The 12,262-nt window shown below is 55.3% G+C and overlaps 1 protein-coding gene across 6 annotated transcripts in view; it reads left to right on the forward strand.

Annotated features, from left to right (window-relative positions):
• Positions 1-12,262, forward strand: part of CACNA2D2 (calcium voltage-gated channel auxiliary subunit alpha2delta 2) — a 136,916-nt gene that overhangs the window by 60,429 nt on the left and 64,225 nt on the right. For all 6 annotated transcript variants that reach the window (XM_032458434.1, XM_032458437.1, XM_032458435.1 and 3 more), the window contains exon 3: positions 6,966-7,082. In XM_032458434.1, the coding sequence (XP_032314325.1) occupies positions 6,966-7,082 (117 nt within the window). The remainder of the gene's footprint in view (positions 1-6,965; positions 7,083-12,262) is intronic.

A 12,262-nucleotide genomic window follows, 5' to 3' on the forward strand; every position in this document is an offset into this window, starting at 1 on the left:
AGAGATTGAGCCTTTTTATGACATGGATTTTACAGCGTAACGAGGCAGCGTAATTTCCCATTCTCAGCAGCAAGTGCACTTTTTACACTAATTGCATAATTAGACATAATGTACTAATTGCGGTAATGGATGACAGTCAACTAAACTTTAACTTTAAAAACAGGGAGGCGTTGCTGGGGGTGGTGGCGGGGGCTTTGTGCCCCTGTGAGTTTTTCAAAGGAAATCTGCTGGTAAAAGCTCCTAACAGCTGCCTTTTGGGGGCCAAGGGGCCACCAAGCCACCAAGGCTGGCTCACCTTATGATCTAAGCCACACCCCCCTCCTCCCCTGACAACTCTCCTACCCCCCCCCCCCAGCACCAGGGTATCTACCTCCCTTCCCATCTGCCCACAAGGGCAGGGACAAGGTCTGGTCTGTCCCTGCTGCCCCAGGCTCAAGAGGCCCCAGCAAGAGCCTGTGGCATAAACAAGAGTACCTCAGTGGGGATGTGAGGACATCGCGGTGGAGGTGGGAGGAGATGGGGCCGTGAATGGGCCACCAACCCAGAACAACCACATCCTCACCTGTTCTTAGAAGCCAGGCCACAAGCTCTCCTCCCTGTTCCCACACTACCTTTGTGTCCTCCATCATAGCCCATACTGGACCACATTGTAATGGCCCAACTAGGCATACAGTTGTGACCTCCTCTAAACAGAGGGGTTTATTCTGGGAAATCCCTACTTGATATAAAGGTTAGTTATTAATAATATGTCAACCAGCATCATAATGTCCAAAGCCTGCTTGTGACATGACACCATATACAGCTGACTAACTATGGAGCCAACCCACTACAGGATGGTGGCAGCATGGCACAGCCACGTGGGAACCTAACGTGGCAGCTGGTGATTGTCAGCAGCTGATGAAGCATGCAGCCGAGTGGCCCAGAACCCGCTGCCTGTGTGCCGACTGTGTGCTGGGAGGGCTCCAGGGGCCCCTGGCCCTTGCCTTACTACAAGCCCCACACCAAGGCGAGCCAAGGAGGAGCCACAACCCCTGTCCCAGGGAGCTTTCTGCCACATACACAGTCTAGGGCCTGGTGTGTCCCCAGAGCAGCTAGCTGGGTCAGGGTTTTTGTGAACCTACTGAGAGGTGGCCCCAAGGGAACTGGGCTGTGGGGCCCAAGGCTGGTTGGGTGTGGAGAGAGCCCAGGAAGTGCAGCCTATCTTAGATCTGTCCTGAGTGCTCTCATTGAAAGGGCCCCCAGGTACCTGGCTACTCCATCCATCTTTTGGTCAAGGGTGATTAGCAGCTATGTCAGTGCCTTTGATTTTCCCCATGAAGGCAGGAGACAGGGGCAGCAGCCTGGAAGGGGTGAGGGCAGGGGCCAGCTTTTCCCTGACTGGCTGGGGTCCCTGAGGTAATCACTACCAGTCCCCCAACCCCCCACCTCCCTCCTGGCCAGGCTGAGTCCCTCAGTGACCACGAGCCCTGTATCTTCCCACCTAAGGCTCCCCTGTCTCTGGCACGAGTGTACCCCATTCCAGCAGCTGGTCTTTGTCTCCCACCCCAGACCCTGTGGCCTCTCCAGTGTTTGCCCATGTAGGCCGGCCTAGGGAGACACATCCTACCACATCCCACCATCTCTAGGGACCTGTTGACATATGGGCTGGGCAGTTAAAACGCCCCCAGCTGTGCCTTTCAAGCCAAGGACGAGACACTGAGATGTGGCTAGAGGAGGCTGGAGAACAGCAAATCCCCCAGGAGGGTCATATCGTGGGGTTCACTCCCCCAACCCTGACTGTGTCCTGCTCAGTGCCCTGGGCAGGGGGAAGGGGCTGGGATGCTAGAGTCCCCAGCTGAACTCCCTGCTGAGTCCAGGCCTTTGAGGAGACAGGCGCAGCAGGGCCCAGCTTGCATCAAATCTTTCTCGTTCCATTTTCTTTCTGATTTAATTTTCCAGAGATTAGGGCCTGTTCACCTTCGCTGCAGAGAGGAGCTTCGCACACGTGCCTGTTTTTACTCCCAGAGTTGGGTGGTTGGTTAGTCGATCAGGCTGGTTCTGCCGGTCCTCCGCCTCCTCCCCTCCAGAATGGTCCTCTTGCCTTCCACAGGCCTCAGGCTTTCAGCATCACCCTGGGCCCCCCAGGCCCCTTTCAGGCCCCCCAAGCCCCCTGCTGATCCCTGTGCTATGTTTACCTTGTGCCTCACCTTCAAGTTTGGAGATAAATGCAGGGAACAGAACTGCAGAGTATGACCTAAAGCAAACACTTTGGATAAGACAGACTGGGTTAAAATCTGAGCTCCTCTGTGTAACTTAACCCCTCAGTGTCCCGTCTAAGTGGGCCTGATCAGAATGGTCCTTCCTCGGGGGTTGTACATCAGAAAAGTCAAGTGTGTGAAGCACCTGCCCCAGGGTGGCCAGAGCCACTCGGCAAATAGGGCCGTTCCTGCAGCCTCCGTGGTCCCTCTTTCCCGCTTCTCCCTCCTCTCCTTTGCCTTCCTTTTCCTCTTCTTTCCCCCTACCTTCTTCCTCTCCGTGGGTAGGTTGGGTGCTGACTTGAGTCCAAGCCCCATTGCTCCAGGCTTTCTGGGACTTAGCAAAATGCCTCAACAATCTGATGGGGGCCTGTCCTGGTCACTGGTCCTGGGGCCTCTTATGTCCTATGGTGGTTGTCTCTGTGTTCCAGGCCCCTCAAAGCTTATCCCCTTTCCAGTCAGGACTGTTAGGAGCTGTGGGGGATGAGGCTGGCTCCCTCTGCCCTTGCAAGCATCCAAGCTCCAAGTGATCCAAGGTCACTGTTCCTCCAAGTGTCCTCCAGGCTCACCTTCCTTTTATGTGGAGACACCCATGGAAGCAGGAGGCTGGGCTGAGGGCCCCTGAAGAGGCCCTAGAAATCCTAAAGCCAGAGAGCCAGCCAGACATGCTGCTTAACAAAAGAATTACTAGAGTTGAGAGAGGGTTGGGGTGGGGGCCCAGAGGAACAGGGCTCAATAACTGGTAGGGGTTGCCCTCAAGGGGAGGAGGATGTGCGTGAGAGGTGGCCATATGTACATGGTACAGGACGAGGGAGCCAGGGACTCCTGGGAATGAGGGGCTACGAACTGCTTCCTTGAATGATCCCTCAGGGCCTCAGCTGCCCCTGCTCTCCCTGTTCCTCAGCCCCTCTGTCAATAAGTCTCCTGACCTCCCTGATGTGACCACCTGGCTCTAGCCAGCCTATCTGTCGCCCTGTCCCACTACCATTCAGCATCTCCTCTGTGGGATGAAGCCCCTGCCTCTTCCTCCTCCATCACGCCTGGCATGGAGCTGCAACAGCCCGTAGACCAGCCAGCCCCCCGTCTCTCTCCTCTGTCCAGCTGCCTTTGCAGAGGTGAGGGCCATGCAGTCTAGCTGCTGTGGGAGCTGTTGGGTTTTTCCAGTTAGCTCACTGGGCCAAGGACACCAGCAGGAGGGCAGTCCTGCTGTGGTTGTTGAGGCCCTGCACCCAGTGCGCCGGGGGCTTTCTGTTGCTTCGGAGCTGGCCCTAGGGACCAGGGCTAGAGGCTGGGGTCAAGGAGAACCAGCGCTGGGTGTCCTCTGGAGCTTTCCTGAGCTCTCCTGGGCTTCCTGCCAGGACTGCAGGTGGAGTGCACCTCCCCAGACCACATCAATGGAGAGATGACCTATCCCCCAGGATGGGACCATCTGCTGGACTGTGTCACTTGGGTCTCCCCAGGATGTGGGGTTCAGCTGAGAGTCCCACCCCAGGGAACAGGGATAACTGGAGCAGGTCCAGGGGAATGTTGAGAGAGTCAAGGCACTTGGGACAGAAGGCTGTTGCATCTCAAGGGTTCATTTGGGATCGGAGGCATGCTTGGCCTTAGCTCAACCAGTCCCTGCACTTTGGAATTCTGCCCTCATCTCCCCCAGAAACTCCTTCTAGCCCATTTCCCCACCCTCACTGTAGGGAGGATTTAGATAGGCAGGGAAAGGAGGAGGGGAAGCAGGCACATTGTGAGCAAAGGTGTGGCGGTGGGAATCAGCATGGGCTGGGGACCCAGAGGCCTGCATGCTTGTGCCCTATCAGTGAGTGGAGAGCCCTCGAATGCTGGCACCAGGGCTCAGCAGAAGGATGGTGGGTCATGGTGGGTCTTTGGGTAGACTCAGGAAGAAACACAGCAGATGCAGCCCCAGACTCCAAGGAGGGGGTAGCACAGCTGCAGGCAAAAGTGGAGGAGTCAGACCCAGGTCAGGCTGGTTCTGCTCTTGAACATGGAATTGGGCATATACATTGGCCCAGGGTCCAGTGCACACAGGCCTGATGCCTGGAGAGAGATGGAAGGGATCTGGCTGTGGCCGTACCATATCAGTGGCATCCCTGTGTCCAGGCTCCCCTGTTACCACCTCCAGGGCTGAGGCCAAGGTGTCGGAGACACAGACAGGATGGTTGATGGAGAGGGTGTTATCCAAGGAGGCCTGGGAAGAGGGGTGGGGTACGTGATGGGCAGACCCTAGGGAGACCAAGGCTACCTGCCTAGGAATGGCTTTGGATCCTAAGGGTGCTGATCTAGCAGGGAGAGTGTGGAGGCAAGGAGGGGACTGCGATTCCTTCTGCAGAATCCTAAACAGTAGCAGTAGTGACAATAGTATAGGCACCTCGTGACATGAATCTTCCGGTCCTTGGACAGCCTGTGAGGTGAGGGCTGCCATTCTCTCATTTAATAGATTGAAAGCTAAGGTTCAGGCATGGAGTGACTCTTAGCAGGGTCTCTGCTTCCAAGCTCTTGTATCACTTGTCAGGGTCCTGGGGTGTGACCCTGCCATCTGGAAACCCACTCCCTCTGCAGCCCCTGAGCCCTAATCAAGTCACCATCCCCAGTTGCAAGGGACATCCCAGAGAGGAGGGACTCCCAGGTTCCCTGAAGAGAGTTGTCAGGGGGCCACATAGTCCAGCCTCCACTATCCAGGCTGCCGCTGCTATGGACGGCCTTGATTGGAGTACCTGGGAATGACCTTGACAGGGGAGTCAGGCAGGTATGGGAACTTCATCCCCTCCCCTGAGAAGCCAGGCAGCTGCGCCCCCTGCTGGCACAAGGGGGCCAGGGTGCGCTCAGCAGAGATTTCAGCCAGTGTGGCTGAGACTGTGGCCTCAGCACAACCAGGGGCAGTGGTCCAAGACTGGAGAAAAATGTGTTTTTAATGTCCTAAAACCTGAGAAGATGTCAGGAAGGACGGGGGACCCGGCTTGTCCACTCACAGTCGTGTGGCCTTGACCTGTCCTCTCCTTTTTCTGAACCTCAGTTTCCCCAACAGTGAGCACTGGGTTCTAGGCTCCCCACATGTCTCAGTGGCCCCCAGGCTCTGACCCCTTCCTGGCCTCTGTCTCCATTGCTGACTTCCATCTGGGGGCCTCTGTCCTGAGACACGCCCTCGGAGGCCCAGGGAACAGCCTGACCTGGTTCCCACCTGGGGCCTCCATCCTCCCTGGCCTTGCAGCCAGGCCTGCCACTCGCCCTCTAATCGCCACTGTTCTGTGGGAAGGAGCGACTTCACCACAAATTATTTTGTTCTAAGAGAAGGACAAAAAGAATAGAGAAGCCAGGAGGGGTAGGGGGCTGTGGGAGGAGGAGATTGCCTGAGCCAGCGTTGAGACTTGCTTTAACCCTTGGACTGCCAGGCGCTGAGTGGGCAGCAGGCAAGGGCTCCGGAGGCACCCGGTCCGCCATCTCCTCCCCACGTCAGATGCCATGGCCTTTATCTCCCCACGTCTCACTGTCACTCTACCGACGTTATCTCTCCTTCCTGTCTGTCTTTCATCAGCAGCCTCTCCCACCTCCTTATCTCCTCCTCATCACCCCTCTTTGTGTCTCTCCACATCCCTCCACTTCTGCACAGCCTGATGGCAAAGTCTGGTGGCGGCAGCTCGCGGCACTCAGTCGTGGTGATCAGCCCACGACCTCCGGTGAAGGAGCCAGCTTGCGGCAAAGACTTCCTGGGGTCACCTGGATACACACATGGACCCATTCAGGCTCAGGGACTCATGCAGGGATGTGCAGTGCATATGGACACACTCACACACACACATATACTCGTGCATGTGCACACAACCAAGACCCCAGCCATGAACAAAGTTGCCCACAGAAATCTGTTTCTACAGTTCACATACAGCCCCCAGGCTTCATCAAGCATCCTAACCCCACCCGACCCCAACATGCAGGCACGGGCACATAGATGGATGTGTGTTGAGCCATAACACACACACTCACACATGCAGATGTGGACTGTCAGATTTACACCCCCAGGGACGTGAGTGCACAAGCCCACCCCCAACCCACCAAGAGGGAGGGATAGATTCATTCTCCCCATATGCCTCTTCCTCCCTCGTCCCTGCCGCCATGTTCTGTGCTGGGATGACAGAGGAGCCCCTCGGGGCACCTGGAGCTCCCACGGTAGTTTTTGAAAATGCCCTGGGGCAGCGCCAGCAAAGGGGATGTGGATGCCTGAGCCTGTGTGGAGGGATGGCTGTGTGTGTGATGCATGTGTGGGCATGTAGGTTTATGTACACACATGGGTGTGAGGGCATCTTCATGTTGGTATGTGATGTACAATGTGTGCTTGTTGGCTCCCTCTCCCCTAGCACCCTACCTCCCATCCAGCCCACCCTCCCCATTCTGCTGCTCTCACCACTCCGACCTGGTCAGGAGGGTGCTGCTTGTGACCCCTGGAGGAGGAACCCTGAGTCCTGGAGAGGCAGTGACAACCTTGTCCCACCAAACACATACAACCCCATGCAAGCTGTGGAGCCTATGGCCAGGCCCTTCTTCCAAGTCTGTCTGAGCACTGAGCCCAACTGCCAGACCTTCCTGCTCCCTCTCAGTGGCCAAAGCCAGGGTCAAGTTGGGTGTGAGGACTTTTCTATGGTGAGCTGTGCTGAAAGGGTATCTGGGCACCATGACATGGGGATGTGGGACCCTCTGGCCTCACCCCAGGCTTCTGCTTCTTTCCAGATCTACAAAGACAACAGGAATCTGTTTGAGGTGCAGGAGAATGAGCCTCAGAAGTTGGTGGAGAAGGTTGCGGGGGACATAGAGAGCCTGCTGGACAGGAAGGTGCAGGCCCTGAAGGTAGGTGTGGTCGTTTGGCTTGAGGGAGGACCAGGCAGAGCAGCCCTGCACTGCAAGGGCAACATCTGGACCCACCATGAACACAGCCCTCCAGGCCATCTGAATTCAGGCTGGGCCGCTGCTAGCAGGCTGTGCCACGTGGACTGTGGGTCACTGTGGCAGGTGCAGGATGGTTTTATCTAGGTCAGCTACATGAGGGGTGACCTGGGGTCTGAGGCCCTGTGTGGGCATGATGACAGGCCCCACTCCTCTCTTCTTTTGGGCCTGGGATCTTCCTGTTCCTCAGCTCTGCCTATGAGTGTGCCCCAGGTGAGCACCTGGCCAGGAGAGCAACCTACTGATGCCTGGGAGGGAGGGCCTGAACGCCCCACAGAGAAAGACATGGCCATGTGATGCTCAGGGTTGGAGCTCCTGTTCTGCCCGTGACTTCTCTGCCTCCCTCTGGGCTTCAGTCTGTACTCTGCACTCAGAGAGGTGGTGCCTGTCGGCTCCAAGGCACCGCGGTCCTGTGAGGTGACAGAACCTGCTGGTGTGCCCTGACCAGTCTACAAAGCCAGTGGACCCTGGTATTCAACCTCCCCAGGGAGGGCAGGTGGGAAGGGGCTTCTGGAGCTGCAGGATGCCCTGGGCATGTTGTGCAGTAAAAAAGGGAAGGGGTCCAAGCTGCCCCCATGTCAGAGGCATAACTGCTGCTGGCCCAGCCTGTATCAAAAAGACGAGTCCAATAAAAAGGAAAGAAGTGCTAATACACGCGACAACATGGATGAACTCAAAAACATTATACTAAGTGAAAGGAGCTCTTCATAAAAGACCACCTATTGTGTGATCCCATTTCTGTGAAATGTCCACAATAGGCAAATCCATAGAAACGGAAAGTACATTAGTGGTTGCCTAGGGCTGGAAGGGAAGGGATAGGGAGCGTCTGCTAATGGGTACAGGGTTTCTTTTTGGGGTGATGAAAATAGTCTAAAATTAGATTGTGGTGATGGCTGCACAACTGTGAATATGCTGAAAAACCACTGAATTGTATACTTTATGTGGATGATTTTTATGATATGTGAGTTATATCACTATAAAGCTATTTTTTAATGAGTCAGCCACACAGGTCATGCCCAGGCTCAGGCCAGGGGCTGGCAGGGTCAAGTCAGAGCAGCCAGACACCCCCCACACACACACCAAGTCCAGGCCTCTGCAAAGAACCAGGAGTCCCCTGCCTGCTCCTGTGTGACCTGGGATCATGAAATAGGGAGAGGTGGGCATCCTGAGACTACAGGAGGAAAGCCAAGCCTTCAGCTAAGATGGTCACCCCCAGGTCCATCAGGGTTCCCCCTGGCTGCAGGAAACATCTACTTGCCTCACACAGCCAGCAACTCATGTCCCACCACCTTGCCTTTCCTAGAACCGAACACCACCTGCAGGCCCACCCCTCCTTTCTCTGGTTCTCTGTCTCTGTCTCTTTCTCTCCCCTTCATCCCAGACTCCCTCCTTGCCTCTGTTTCCCTGCTTTGCTGCTTCCACTGCCCAGTTCACAAAGTGCAGGCCACCAGCCCTGAACTTGTGCTGAAACCATCTGATAGATTTGGGAAGGGGCACCCTTCATGCCTTTAGACCTCCCATCTACCCTGGCTTTAGGACCAACTGCCTCGGCAGGGGTGCTAAGTGGTGGCAGTGACAAATGTCTGACCTGCCCTCCACATGTGGAGCCGAAGGCCCAGCCCCTGCCCATCCAGGGCTGGAGTTGCTCCCCAAGCTCCTTTCCTGCCTCTTGGAGGAACAGGCAACCCTGACAACTTGAGGGGCAGAGGACCCCAAGGCCTGGGGTCCTGATTCCAACCCTCTCCCAACATCCCACATGTCGGACTTTGGCCTATAAGGCAGGCAGATGTCTGTCTCCTTTCCACTGCATCTGTAGCCCAGGTACACACGGCCTGGTACACAGTTGGCACTAAATACAAATGATTCTTAAGGGAAGAATGATGAGAAAAGGCACTCACTGATTGGGTACTCGGCATGTGCTGAGTCTGTCACACATCATTCTCACCATAGCCCCCTGAGGAAGGGGGACACTGAGATTCAGACCTGCTATGCATCAGGCCAGGATGTGGCAGACCCAGGATTTGAATCCAGGTCACTCTGACCCTAAGGAAGGCCCCTCACTGCCCACATTAGTCCAGAGGTGTGTGTGTAGCCCCGCCCTCTCATAGCCAGTGAACTCCCTCTGCTGCAGCACCCCTGGCCCCAGGCCCACAGGATGCTCCTGTCCATATCCCCAGAGGAAGGAGTGGACCGACCTTGTCCTGCCTTGGTCCTAATTGTTCCAGATGAGCTTTGGTCTTAGTTTTGTTTTAAATTTGCTTTTAATCGAGGTCTGGCCCTTTTCTCCTTTCCCACATTTGTTTGCAGCCTGAGTGCATATGGAGGGAGGAATGTTGGGTGTCCAGACCCCCCCCCCACTCCATTGTCCCTCTCTCCCTGGACCCCATCCAGTAATCCAATGTAAATCCCCTCACTCTGGTCTGGAATTTTAATGTGGGGCTTGCAAGGCAGCAACCGAGCAATGTTGGACGGAAATTCATTGTCTCAGCTAATCAGGGACAATCAGATGTTTGTAACGAGTTTCTCGAAGCTGCACAGAGTGGTTTACAAGGCCAAGAGTCAGGCAGAGCAGGCCAGGTCAGGGACTTTGCAACACAGGCAACCAGCATCCCCGAGTCCAGGAAACCTGCTGGGACCTCAGCTTTGGAGACATGGAGGGGACCTTCTAGGAACTTCTGCTATCCAGGTGGATGGGTCCTCTGAGCCAGGGCTTGCCATGTTAGGGTCTTGAGTCCCAGGAGGGGTAAGGAGGGATAGGGAGGCGCCTAACTTCTTATGGCACATTGGAGGTTGGAGGCAGAGCTGGACCCAAATCAGGAATCTCCTGTCCTCCCAGCTGGGGCCTCTCTCAGAGCCCCTTTCTCAGAAAGGTCATCTCTTCATGGTTCCATTCCTCCCTCCATCTATGCATCAGCATCACTAAAGGGCCTTCTGTGTGCCAGGCCGGTGCTGGGGGTGCGGCAGGGAAAAGCCCCATTCCTGTCCTCATGGAGCTCTCAGTCTCACCCCATCCCAGGCCTTAGTTTCTCCATCTGTAAAAAAGGGAGAGGAGACTGGCCCTGCCCAGTACTTCTCGTTTCACAGCTCCAGGAGCCATCATTTATAGAGGTTACAGTGCAAACAATGTCCCTGAAGCCTGTGCCACCTTCAGCACCATGCCCGGCACCCCTGCTGTGTGGCTCCCAGGAGAGGCCATGGGAGGAGGAGGTAAGGAGTGACGCTAGTGCAGACATTCCAGCCTCCTGGGGACAAGGTCAGGGGTGGTGTGGCTCAATGTGCTTGGTTCCTGAGGAATGAGAAGCCCAGGGCCAGAGCAGACAGACCAGAGCAGATTCTTAAGGGACATCAGTGTGGCAGCTAGAAGCCTGCCTCAGGGACGCCCTTCACCTCCAACCTCAGATAAACCAGAGGCAGTGGCGAGGCTTGGCTGGAGATCCAGGAATTAGAGATGTCAGCCACTGAGCTCTGCCCTCCCCACCACTCCCATGTTCCCCGTGCTCCACCTCAGGTCCTCCTCAGTCCTGGGGCCAAGACCCTTCCAGATGCCACGCCTTTGTACCTTTGCCTTCAGACGGTGTTTTAACCCTATTGGTGCACTGGAGTCACCTGAGGAACTTTTAAATCGTGATGTCCAGACCCCACCCAGACCAAGTACAGCAGATTCTATAGGGGTGGGGCTGGGCTTCAGTATTTTTCAATGTTCCACAGATGATTCAGGGTAGATTCAGAGCTCAGGACGAATCCCCTAAAATAGAAATAATTCCTTCCCACAATGACTGGCCTCTTTCTTAGTGCCTGCCAAGTGCCCAGCCTAAGGTGAGCCAGAACACTCCAGACCCCTTCAAACCTTCCCTACAAGTCAAGGGTTACTCCTCTTATCCACATTTTACATATGAGGAAACTGAGCCCCAGAGAGGTCACATCACTGGCCCCAGGTCCCACAGCAAGAACTTGGGGTCCAGATCCCAGAAACTGCCCCCCAATACTGCCCTCCTCTGTGCTACCACATGGCATTTGCTGTCCACAGTGGGCATGGCCAAGGGAAGAGATGGATCTGCTGTGACTAGGGCTTGCTCTGGGATGACCTAGTGAACTTGGGTAAGTCTTTACCCCACAGCATCTTCCCAGGCAATGGAGACAAGACACTAAGCACCTCTCCCAGCCCACCTTCATGACATCCAGGAGGACAGGACAGGGGGTGCAGCTGTGGTCCTGGTTCTGGGGGCTCTACTGGGCAGCATTCCCACCATCAACGGCCTCTCTGGGGAGTGAGCATCATTTAAAGAGTAAAATTAAAAACCCTTTTGCACACAACCGCCCTGCTTTTGCCACTAATGGCCACTTAACCCAATTAAACTGATGCATTGTTGGCAGTGTGGCAGGGTCTATTCAGGAACTGGGCTCTGGGCTGGGTGTTCAAAGGAGCAGGAGGAATGAGCCAGGGAGGGAGCCAAGGGGCCAGGGGCTGTGGTTCTTCCTAGTTCTCACCTACCCTCTGCTTGCTTTCTCAGGCTTTATCTAATGCAGAGTTTCTCTGTGTTAGCATTATTGACACTTTGAGCAAGATAATTCTTTGTCGTGGAGGCTCTGTGCTTTGTAGGATATTAAGCAACATCCTTGCCCTCTACCTACAAGATGCCAGTAGTACACCACTCCCCCAATTATAAAAACCAACAAACATTTCCAAATAGTGCCAGATGTCCCCTGGGGGCAACACTCCCTTTGTTTGAGAACCACTGGTCTCATGGGACACAGAGATACAGCCATAGTGAATAGAAGCCCCACAAGCAGGGGAACACTGGGGACCTCGGAGAGGTGCAGATGGAATGGAGCAGCCCCAACAGGAGGAAGATCCTTTCAGTTTTAGGTGGAGTAATAGCAATCTCCAGGCTGCCTGGAAGAGTCACCAAGGATTTGGGGGATAAGTTTGTCATTGGAGCAGCTGGAGGCCAGTTCAGAACTGGGTCCACAATGCATTCATTGATAGGGGTTGGATTGGCTCTGGGAAGACAAGGCCATCACCTGGGAAGACAAGGGCATCAACTACTGCCAAGGCCTTGCCCAGGAAAGGAGCCTTATGAACA

Source organism: Camelus ferus, chromosome 17, assembly GCF_009834535.1.
Source record: "Camelus ferus isolate YT-003-E chromosome 17, BCGSAC_Cfer_1.0, whole genome shotgun sequence".
NCBI classification, from domain to species: Eukaryota; Metazoa; Chordata; class Mammalia; order Artiodactyla; family Camelidae; genus Camelus; species Camelus ferus.